At 40.0% G+C, this 12,137-nt stretch overlaps 1 protein-coding gene across 3 annotated transcripts in view; it reads left to right on the top strand.

The window, feature by feature from the left end:
* The window catches only part of ate1 (arginyltransferase 1), a 96,009-nt gene that overhangs the window by 14,873 nt on the left and 68,999 nt on the right, over nucleotides 1–12,137 (top strand). Inside the window, exons 7-8 of one of the 3 annotated variants that reach the window (XM_088917436.1) lie at nucleotides 351–479; nucleotides 1,546–1,674. In XM_088917436.1, coding sequence (XP_088773562.1) covers nucleotides 351–479; nucleotides 1,546–1,674 — 258 coding nt within the window. The remainder of the gene's footprint in view (nucleotides 1–350; nucleotides 480–1,545; nucleotides 1,675–12,137) is intronic. The other 2 variants (XM_088917437.1, XM_088917438.1) reach the window with 2 other exon arrangements.

Below are 12,137 nucleotides of genomic sequence, written 5' to 3'. Positions count from 1 at the left end.
TGTCACCCAGGCCAAATTCTGTGACGGAAGATTGCTCCTACTCCCATTCCCAAGAAAATATTTATTTTATCTGTTGCCCATCAATACTGCTGGAATTGCTCAAACCAAGCTGGGCCTCTACATTTCTTGTTTTTTAAAACCACATCTTGGTGTTAATTGATCATCTTTAAAATTGACCTGAAACTTGTATCCAATGTTGCCATGAGAGATTTAAAGAGGGGCCCAGTGGCAGTGGAAATCTGAAGTTCAGTCAAAAGTTTGCACCTTTTTTTTTTTGGAATGGATAAGTGTTTTCACATTGCATAGCGCTGACGGTAACAACCAGGTCTTTGTGTTAACTTCCCCTGAAGGTGAGGCTAGTGCGGTCCAACCCTCCCAGCTCCCAGTTCAAATCCACTTTCCAAGAGTCTTACCAAGTCTATAAACGCTACCAGATGGCCATCCACAAGGACCCACCTGACAAGCCATCTGAAAGCCAGGTCAGCCTGCTGTTATCGTAGCGGGATGGGGGGGGAGGTGGAGTGATTAGGCCAGGGCTGACAGAGGAGGGGAGGGCTTGCAGTCCCTTCCCACTGTCTAATGACAAGCAGGTGAGTAATGCTATCTACTCCACCTCACTCCTCCCTGCTTGTGAGGTTTATGAGGAAAATGGGGGAGCTCATTTACAGAGAGGCTAGAGTGGAGAGTGAGTGGTTTAATTAAAGCCAATAAAGCAGACATTCTGCAGGTGCAAAGCAGACTGGAATGACTTACAGCAGGTGCCACAGTCTGGCACATGATTTTTGGAGGTGTGTTTTCCTTTTCCATCCTGCACTCGCCCCAGAGGGGGCCTGCATTGGTGCCGTTTCCGCTAAAAGGTTTGTGTACTGTTATCTCATTTCTACTGCACTCTCCTGCAGAACAGTGCATTCATCCCCATTCCGTTGTACGGAGGAGTGATCTCGCTCCTCGAGCCTGAACTCCAGGTAAATTCTCCGAGTCATTTACTGGAAAATTTTACTTAAAGACACCAGATCTGGCCACATTGACATGACTGTGGAAAAGAGTAGGTAATCACCTGCCAAATCTAAAAAGAATAACAGTCTACATAGTGCTGTAGAGTTGTTTGCTTTAGCATCGTCTCTACACTTGTGCTTGGCACTCATCCTGAAATGAGTAACAGCTTAAATCCCATATTTCATTATTTACTTATGGGAATGAAGTAACTCTGTTGATTGGAAAAGGCCTGTTTCATTGTGAGAACCAGGAATGCTCACCTGAGTCACCTGGGATGAAAGACAAAAATTCTTGTAGCCTGGAAATCTGAGGACTTTAAATCGAGGAATCTGTGCGCACGGTCAGAAGTGTTCTGTGGCGCTCCGACTGTAGAAAGTGCATAGATGTGTGGGGTGGAGAGACCTGCTGTAACTCAGTCCCTGTTAGGGCTATGTCCTGGAGAGGACGAGGGAGACCGAGCACTGGCTTCACCTCAGCGTGTAGCAGTTGGTTTGTGTGGATTGTTGTCTAAACCTCTTCAATATTGTTGACTCCCCCGCTGTCCTGAAGGTGAAGCTAGTGCCGGTCTGCTTTGATGACCCCGAGTTCACTGCGTCCTACAGCCAGTCTGCGGCCTTGTACGCCAGGTATCAGATGGCAGTGCACAAGGACGCACCCTCTGAATGTTCTGAGTCTGAGGTACAGTTCATTGCATGCATCATTAATCATCATTGTTTTTCTTACAAATAGCTTCAGTGCTTCTATTATTAATTTTAATTGTTTTTCTTCAGTTGATCTTTCTCTTATCATGTGTTCAAGGGATTCTTCATGTGTACGGTGTATTTGGCACTACCTGCTCACCTCCGCACTCACCTGTGGTCTATCCCACATAGTGAAAAACTGACAGTTGAAATGCTGCACCTTCTTATCCATCCCAGTGCATGATTCTGCAAGTGAAAGGTGCTTAGCCTTGTACTTGAAATAACATTGAGCTAATGAAGAAATCAAAGGACTAGTTAAGTCTGAAACCCTGCTGTGGAATAGATAGGTATGGTGTTTAACTCCTACTGTTTATAAAGTGACTTAATCAGAGCTGACATCACTGTGTTAGCTCCCTCCCAGAGTCTAAGATGAAGATTCCCTTCATAGCTGCAGTATGCACAATAGTGATTAGGGCTAAAATCTGTAGATGTCCTGTGCCTGCCTCCAGTAAGCAAGTGAAATGCAATCCAATCGTGCAAAGTTCACTATTGGAATTCAGTCTCCTGTTTACAAAAAGTCCGGAGTCTGTTCCTCTTTACCTGTGAGTAAATAACAAAGACTGGGTGACCTGAGAGACTTGGCAGGAGCTTTTACTTTTTGTTTCTGGTTGTGTGATCTCCAAACCCTTTAACTCTTTTCATAAGCTATGAAAACAATTAAAATACAGAGCTACAGACTCACTGGTACTCTGAAATTGTGAACCTGTCAAGTATTACGACAGTACCCTAGGGTGTCAACAGCGATGTAACAAGTTTTGGGTATGTTTGCGTGTGCTCTTATTTTGGTGATTTGGCTAACCATTATGCCCACCTGCAGAGCGACTTGTCCTTGACCATTCTTGAAGCACTATCATGTCTTACAGGAGACCAGTTCCATTCCTGCCCTGCTGGCACGCTCAATTGTGAGAACATATGAATGCTTACAAATAAGAGGAGGCCGTTCAGCCCATCTAGCCCGTTTGGTAGTTAGTAGCTAATTCATGCGAGGTTCTCATTCAGTTATTTCTTGAAAGGAGCCAGGGAATCATCTTCAGCAGCATGGCAGGGTAGCTTGTTCCATATTCCCACAACCCTTTTGGCTAAAGAAGTGCCTCCTGTTCTTAGTTTTGAATGTGCTCCTGCATAGTTTCTACTTGTGTTCTCTGGTTTGTGTCTCAGTGCTAATTATGAAGTATACCACAGGGGTGATGTGTTAATGCCTTTTAGGATTATGAATACCTGAATTATGTCCCCATCATAGTCTTTTTGTTTAGGCTAAAAGAACTGAATGTTTTAAGTCTTATCCATGTAGGTCATTGCTTTGAACCATTTTTTTTGTAACAGTGATTAGACAGTGTCCTAATTAAGGTCTTAATACTGCTACGTTTGTTACCATGTTACAATGGCACATTGACCGTGGTGTTATCTGTGTGGAGTTTGTACGTTCTCCCCACAAAGGGTGCAAACAAATATTGTGTGTGCCCTGTGATGGGTAGTACATTGTACAATTGCAACATAACACAAACTTTATTTAGATTATGCACTTTTAACTATATAGACTAACTTTCCGTTTTCCTTTTTTATTGCTTCCCCACATTGCCTGAAAGATGAAAATGATGTGTCTGTATAAACATCTAAGTCTTTTTCATAAGTAGCCTCTTCAAGCATTTCCTATTTCAGCCTTTCCTATTATATATTTATAATTTATATTTTTTCTGCTTGCAACATCCTCTAGTTGTCTATGTTAACTATCATCTCCAGATCTTGGCTCTGTTCTGAATTTAGTCTAAATCTTTTTCAATTTTTTTTCTGCTTATACAGTGTTTACTACGCTTGCTAAAATAAAGATCATCGATGTAAGTAAGGATGACCGGTGGTCCTAATACAGATCTAAGAGGTACCCCCACTAATTATATCACCCCAACTGGAGCATTTACCCTTGACTGTAACCTGTTTTTTGTCAGTTATCCAGTGTTCTTTGTATATCAATTAGCTTAAATGCCTACCACCTGAAATTTGAGAATAAATCTTTTCTGCAAAACAAATCTCGAGGGACCGATGGTTATCTTAAATCTTAAGTGCTTCTAGTGCCTACAAACTGCTTCTTCTGTGCAAACATTATTGAATATGAAACTTTCTTTCCACAGCCTGTGGCATGCTGTTAGTTCCCTCTTTGTTAAATATCTGAGTGAAATATAAATACGTTGACCCTGCTGTCATGTTGAAGTTTTCTGACACACCTTCAGTTTTTACTGTTCTTTAGCTATTATAACGCTAAAAAATATAGTTTTCATCACGATATTCCTACCCCATCTCACACTCTTGGCCTTTGTAGTATCCCTTTTCACCTTTGCTTGCATTCTATTATACTTTTTATACCTTTTTAAATGTATTTTGTTGTTTTTTTGAAGGCTTATATAGTGCTTTCTTTCTCTTTATATTCTTCTTGATTTATTTAGCATTTTGGACCACTGCTTGCCTGAATTATTTGTGGCATAATTCTGTTCTGTGCTTCAAAACGTATAGCCTTAAGCTGCTGCCATCCATGTTTTACTGATTCCATATCTATCATAGTCTGCTTTTCTAAAACATGGAAACTTTGTTATGGACTCCACCTGTATGGTTTCAAAGTATTCTTCATTACTATCATATTCTAAGGATTTAAAGTTCCCCAGAGGTTCTCTGCACTGTTTCCCCATTCTATTGGTAGTATAAAATGACAAATCAGCAGAGGTATGTGGTGAAAAAATGTATTATCTGCCACTGTTTAAGGAATCTCACTCATGGTTAGCTAGTGATGTGGCCAAACCTCGAACTGGAGACATCAAGTCATCTGTTTTGAACAGGTGTAAAATCTGTGTCAAGGCTTTTTACTTTAGCGTGATAAGACTCTGTCCAATGGAGTTGCCCTAGTTTGATGAAATGTCAGAAGGCTGGGGATCACAGGAGAGCACTGTGTAGTCTCAGCCTTGCCTCTGTGCCAGTGACCAGTCATAGGGCAGAAGGGTCACCTCAGAGGTCAGGATTAGGCTCTCTTGCTGAGAACTAGTGACAGTGGGGGAAGGGTTTTCTTGGTGTGATCGTTTCAGTGTACCCATATCTGTTTACCTCTCTGGGAGTTTTATTGCTTGGAGTTTAGGGGGTGAAGGAATGCAGAGGTCTCTACCTTGACCCTGTGTTTTTGCTCAAAGCAATATTTAACAAAACACTGCTTTGAGTTTCCTGAAAAGCACTCATAAATGAAATTGTATTATTATTGTAATATGAAATTGAATTGTTATATTTTAAAATTATAGAAACATTAATGTCTTTGTAAAGGAAATGTTCCTTAAACAGCCAACCAGGACATACTTTATAATGTCGTACGTATTTTGAGTATGAGTACTGTATGTGTTTGACTGCATCTGATTGATAACTGGGGAGGACTCTTGCAAGTTTGCCATCAGTTTGTCTTTACAGCTCGTGAACTTCTGAAGCCAGCAAAGAGTTTGCAGATGAGACTTGCTATGTGCCTCTACTACAGGCAGACTAATCAGACCAGTAACTCTGCCAAACCCGATTACCAGACATTTGTTGCTTATTAATCATCTTGGAGAATAATGGGGAGTTTATGGGGGTAAAGTTTACTGGATTTTATGGTTCCAGAGTGAAAAGTAAAAGCACGTTGTAACTCTTGTTTGTTTCTTTTAAGGGTAGAAACGGTTTTGTTTTTGCATATTGCGAACAGACTTGCTTTCCGTTTAAAAAAGCTGTCCTTTTTCACAAGCCAACTGAGCAGGGGCTCAGATATCAGGATTTCAAACTAATTTCTTTCTCCCAGTAAGGGGCCGAAGGCTGCTTGTGGACAGAATGGCACCAGGACTTTGTGTGAGCGAGAGACCGCAGACAGGCTGAATGCCTTTGCCCGTCTCTTCTTACCTTAAGAACAATTTTATTTCTTTTCTTAATAGTAGGGATCGTGGTTTAACAGAATTACATTAAAGAGTGGCCATATTTACGGTCTGTTCATTTTTAAATGTGAGTCTGTGCCTTATGTGAGGCAGCCCATTTTTCTCTTGTCCTTTTTCCAGAATAAAGCTTGGTAACTACCCAGGCAGTTTGTACTCTGCTGATGCAGTTCCAGCTCTGGAAACTGACGAGCTCTCTTCTTGCGTTTGTTGGTGTCCTAAGCACCCATCTAGGTGTGCTTCCTAGACTGACGTCTGCCAGTTATTCCACTTCTACAGCAAAAGTGATACCTTTGCCTGCATTATAAGGACTTAAATAAGCATCAAATTATGTGATTTAAATACATTATTGGAGAGACAAGTATTTTTCTCAATCTCTGTAATTTATAGACAACTTTTATAGACAACTGTTCATCTGCTGTTCATGCCAGAATACATTTTCTGTGGGATTTGTCTGTGCTATTTTTGTTTTCACACCCTGTTACTTAAAAAAAAATTGGCAATTTGGGTGTCGTAAATTACATGGGAAATACTTTGATATATATTTTAAAATATTTGTTGATTTCTTATTTCAGTAAGAGTTTAAATGGTACTGCATTTGTTTCTCTCCTGTACTCAAGTGGCAAGATTTCATGTCTCATTGGAGCAGGAGAAAAACTTTAGCAAAACTGCGGCTCCTGACTGTTCCCAGTAAATGTGTAATCCTTTGTCCTCAGGTCTGGAAACTTTCAGTGACTGCCAATGGGGTTTAGCTAAATAAATTCTCCTAGTTGTAAAATTACAGTCGCAGTAGTCACAGATTCTTTCCTGGTGCCATAAGGGGCTATTATTAGAATGTTTGCTTGCTGTTTTTATTTCCATGTTGGACCCCCAGCTAGGCTAATTGCTGCCAGGTCATGGAGATGAGCTGATGTTGGTAAGGCACGGTGATGACTGTTCCAAGCATACACAACTACTGCTCACTTATAGCAATAAAAATGCACATATACATCACTTATTGGCAGAAAATGCACAGAAAAGGTTTTTTTCAGTCAGTTTTCATGGTCAAATGACAATATCTTTTGTAGCAGGTGCACAGACCCTTTTAACAAACAAACATGACTTAGGTAAACAGTTCTGCTGATTAACATATTTCATCCACAGGGTTGATCAGCCAAGTGTGAGTCACTTGTTTGGTCATTGTTGGAATCAAAGCATTCTGTACGTCTGTGACGCATGCTTACACTAGGCTGCAATCTTTTGGGATTGTGTCCTCTTCTATTTCTACAGCCTGAACAAGCATGTGCCTGCTCCTGGGTTCTAGGTGCTACATGATGTCCCAAAACATCCAGAAATTCCTGGTATATTTTGTAACATACAGTTAGTTATCCAGTTGGTTATTCTCATCTGGGAAGAAAGCTAATGTTGCAAAGCAGGTGTTTGTTGATGTGTCAGATTGAGTTTGAGGGAATAGCAGCAAGTGAGGCTCCTAGTCTTGATCAATGTCCCAGATAATTACACCTGGACCTCCCTTCGATTTTTTATAGTACCCAACAGTTATGGTATTCTGCACACCTGCTTCACACCTAGTGATGTCAGTATAGGGTAGCTTATATAAAACCTTGATTCATCACTAAAGAGGACTTCTGGCAACACTACCTGAGTCACTTCTCCAACATACCCATGACACAGTAACTTATAAAATCAGGTCCTAATTCAGATATTTGGTGTTACTGTGGATTAATCTCTAGCATTTGAGTCTCATGCATGCGGTGTTAAGACAGATTTTTTTATTCAAGTAATATTACCTGTTAATGTCCATTTTTGACACTATTAGCTGCTGAAAGGTTAAGTCATGCATTTACAGTGCTCAAGACTAGATTTCAGCATTGCATCATTTTGTGGCCTGCTTGACACATTTGAGGCTTCTTACAGCGCAGCTCGGAATACAGCTGTTGTTATTCTTGGAAGAATTAAATCTCATGATCATACATTACCTGTCTTTTGAATTGAATTTGCATTCCTCTTTGTGTGACCTGTTAGTAGTACCAAACTCCAGGCTGATAGGGCGCTGCCTGTTAATGTACCCAGACTTCAGAATTCCCCACCAAATAGTACTTAAATTGGCTTGTTTGCCATTAAATTTATAAGATTTCATACTATGTTTTTAACTTGATTTATCTGAAGGTCTAAACTTGGAGTGCCTTGTGATACCTTTGAAATCTGCCATATAAACTGGTATCTTTCTCATTTAATTTTGACACCTCTATTTTGTCTATGCTGAAAGAGGAGCTTATTTACAAGAGGCCTCCAATTTTAAGGATCATAATAAACAGTGCCAGCAGACTATTCTGCAAGACTGAGGTGTATTTTTCTTTGAACATTGATCCAATGGAAAAATACACCAGTGCACATTCTTCTATAGGCACTGGGTCTGTAGGTATCACTACACGACTACTAGTTTGGGACTACTAGAGATGGGGATTTTCAAGGTAAAGCCTTTGTACCTGCTGCCCTTGCATTAAATATACTGGGTTTTTTTGGATTTTGCTCTCAAACAGATGACAGCTTAAGAATTATTTAGTTAGCACAAGGGGAAAATGTTATACAAACACATTTTGGCAGGTCTGATGCACTCCAGTTAAGACAAGTGATGGATTATTGGACAGTTTCAGAGAATGATTTATAATCTTACCGGAGCGTCCACAGAACTCCCGCACCACCATTCACCATCCTCTCTCCGTCTCCTGCACACAGTTACTGCAATAAGTTTGTGAAGACGTGATTGCCGTTTTGACCTTTTTTGTACTTTTCTTTTGGTTAATACCCTCATGGGGCTGAATGGCACCACAGCTCAAGGGCCCTAAAAGCGGAGGTGAAAGTATAACGTTATGACAGCAGCAGAAAAAGTAAACATCCCGATTAAGTTGTGTGAAATGCAGATTTTACCATTAGGAAGTGTTTAATAATGATGTTTACATATGGGGAATAAAAGTAAATATATTTTTATTTTACAATATTTTTCATTTCATACGCAATTCAGTGTAGATAAAGCTCTTCATTAGTGTGTAATAGGGATTAATGGATTAATTTACACTGCTTCATTCACGTGTCCCTATTTATTACAGGAGGTGTTTAGTAACCTAACGTGCTGGTGTGGAGAAATGTAACCCATGCGCTGGATAAGGGTCAAATGTATTTGTGTTTGGACAAACATTTTAGCATTTTAATTTGCATAGGTTCACTTGGTAAAAGACATAATCCGTATTGTAAGAGGACCAGGGGAAGGGTCATTTATATTCTGTTTCCTGACCCAGCTCACCTGTGTCTCATTGTTTCGCCGCATAGATCTTTTCCAACAGCAGGTCAGCTGGATATTCTTGGCGGCCATGTTGCCTAGGTCTATATCTAGTATATCCAGTGTTTCGTTACGGAAATACCGGTTATAAATGACCCTTCCCCTGGTCCTCTTATAATATGTAAAGATCAATATAATGAAATGCTTCCTACATCCTCTTCAGAACATCATTCTACTCTGTTTCAATTTGTATTTGCTGTAGTCCTCCTCTGGTAATTTGAAGATGTCGTGTCATTGAATGGGCCATGAGCTTCAAGATTACCCTGCAATCCATCTCGTAATTATACCAGAACCATTCTTTCTGTTTTTAGTAAGCACATTCAAATGAATATAACAGTGACATTTTTTTTTTGTTTTTATTTAGCATGCCAGTGCACGGTACTTATTTTGTCAGCAATATGTTATATGCAGTTTATCATGCTCGAAATAAGCATGTGAGTCATTACTGCTAAGGTTTGTCCACGTCATCAAGGCACAGGCATCTGTTTGTGGAAAAAATCAAATTAGGTGTATTTTAATATTGGGATGACATTTCAGGGCGAATGCCACATTTCCATCTTACATAGCTTTAAGACTAAATTGGATGATAAGTGCTTCTTTCACTGTAATTATTAAATTAATCTTATAAGTAGTTATCTTTAGTGAAGCCAAATAAAAATTGTACTGACCTGCAAGGAAGGACAAACAAAATGAGTTACGTTTCATGGCTCTTGACTAATCTGAATCTTCTGCCTTTAAGATAAAAATCTGTTACTCGTTAATGTCTGTAATGTACACGTGAGTACAATATACACACTGTACAGTGTCATACACACCTCGTGTTTGCAGTCTATGTTTATACTAGTTGTGTTTACGCTTGTTGGAGCTTGTTGGAAGAGAAGATAATGAATACAATAGAAACCCCAAAAAGCTAATTCTAGAATGTGATGGAAATATTGTGAGCTTAAGATGAGTGGAAGTTGATATAGGTTGTTTACTTGTGTAAAGTATAGCCTCAATATAAAAAATGAAAGGGTAGCCAGGTGTAACGGCTCTTAAAAGTTTGTGTGAGCTGTAAACTGGTCTGTAAACAATCCCAGTAAGCCAGGCAGTTTCTTCTTCCCCACCAACAGCTATGTTTGCCAGGTGTTTTAGTGCCTCTGGTTGATTGAGGCACATTTAAAGACTTGGTTAGATACATGTGCTTGGGGTCCTGTGTGCAGAACAGAAATAGCCTCTCCTAGTGTTTCCTGTATAGAGGTATCTCAGTGCCGCCTCCCAAGCCCTGACCTGCTGCTTGGCTAAATATTGACCTTGGCTGTGAGTCATTTGAAAGACATGGGGCCTTCTGAGTGGGGAAAAAATGCAAGGAATAAAAAAAGATTGTTCTTGCCTGTGTTGTGGTTTACACCTTGCACATCAGCTTTTGCTGCTGCTTGTAGCAGTAATCCTGGGTGTCGAACTCTATCACCTTGGATTTAAGGCCTTTGCTGGCATTAAAAGATTCCACCAGTTTTGCCAAAATTTGGGAGAAATGTAGTACAGACATAAAGTTAGTGAAAGTGACAAATTTGCACCCATACAGAACATTTATAGACGACTTGGATTCAGCTGTTGCTTGGGACTGAAGTATAAGAACAAGGTTTTTCTTGCAGGTCAGTGATTGAGGTGATAGAAAACCTTCTATTGAACACTGGCTACACAACATGGAGGAGCAGGCAAGTTTTCCCTGTTAGCAAACTGTAAGTAGGTTGCTCACCTAATTCATTGACTGTTGAGTGGGCAGCTTTCCCACAGTTTTGTCCTAGGGGGAGAATAAGTGCTGTAGTCTGTCGGGGACATTGCGCAGTAGCCTGAGAAAGGATAAACCTTTATGGCTGTGTTCTCAAAACCTGTGTTTAAAACTGCACAGCTGCGATGCTTTGAAAACTTCAATGCTGCATTCCCTATTCTTATTCTGATGTCTCTGAGCATTAAGACTTCTTGCAGACATTTGACAGTGAAAATGAAGCTTTTTTTCACGCCTCTTGCTAGAGAGGCTTTTCTTTACATAGTCCTTCCTGTCGTGGAGCGTTAAGCTATAGCCATTTCAGGGCTGACAGATTTACAGAAGGGCTCATGGAACGTGGTAATAACCGAGTCCCACACACTGACTCATTGTTGGGGTTTCACAGTAACATGACCCTCCCTTGGTGAGGAACATCAAACAGAGCTCAACCGTCTGGCACAAGAGCGGAGGTTTGTGTTGAACAACATCGCTGATGCTTTTAATTCCAACACTGATGGATGAACAGAATGAACTATTGCTCAAAAGCCTTTTTTTCTTATTAGTAAACTCAGTAGGTGAGTTGTTGAAGCTTACAGATTGTGTGTAAACCAGTACCAGTGGTGGTGGCTGCTACAGTAAGTCATTAGTAAAAGAAATTTCAATCAAATTCCCAGAGGTTTACTCAAACAACTGAAAAACCTTTTTTTACTAGAAACCACTGAATATTTTACGGATTTATAATGAACTACAAAGTTTAATAAACTGGCAGTTCAGACTGACGGGACATAAATCTAGTGTTTTCCTGCAGTCCCGAAGTGAATGATAGACTTCTGCACACAATTGTTTCACAGAGGTCTGTGAAGTAGGTGAGGCTTGGCTTGACTATGGAGATCTGTAATTCCAGACCATTCTGGTTCCTTTGGTGCTTTGATAAACCTGAAACAGCCTATCTGATTTCCAAAAAAATGTAAAAAAATAATTTGTTTAAAATGCTGATGTTATATAATGCTCATACCTGAACATTAGCATTATTGCTCCTGATTGCTAGGAATGCGTTTCTGTGTTCTGGAAACAAATTCAGCGACTGCGAGCTCTGGGCTAGCTTCAAGTCCTGTTTCACCGTTCATGGCCTTGAATATCCTTCGCAGGTTATTCTAGAGATTATTAAATGATTTATTTAAAATTTTAAAAAGAGCCTTTTCATAAAAAAGGGACTGTGTCCTGCAGGGGGTATGGAATGAAGAAAAAGCCATGATGCCTTAATGCAGCTCAATTAAAATACATTTTATACATTCTGACTTTCATTTCATTCATTTGTTTATTTTATCTATACAGCTTTCTCAGCAAAATAGCCTATTAGCACGCAAGAGAGCTCCAGTTTACCAAGCTTG

The sequence above is a fragment of the Atractosteus spatula genome, chromosome 5 (genome assembly GCF_055471065.1).
Source record: "Atractosteus spatula isolate fAtrSpa1 chromosome 5, fAtrSpa1.hap1, whole genome shotgun sequence".
Classification (NCBI taxonomy): Eukaryota; Metazoa; Chordata; class Actinopteri; order Semionotiformes; family Lepisosteidae; genus Atractosteus; species Atractosteus spatula.
This window is presented reverse-complemented; position numbering and strand designations above follow the sequence as displayed.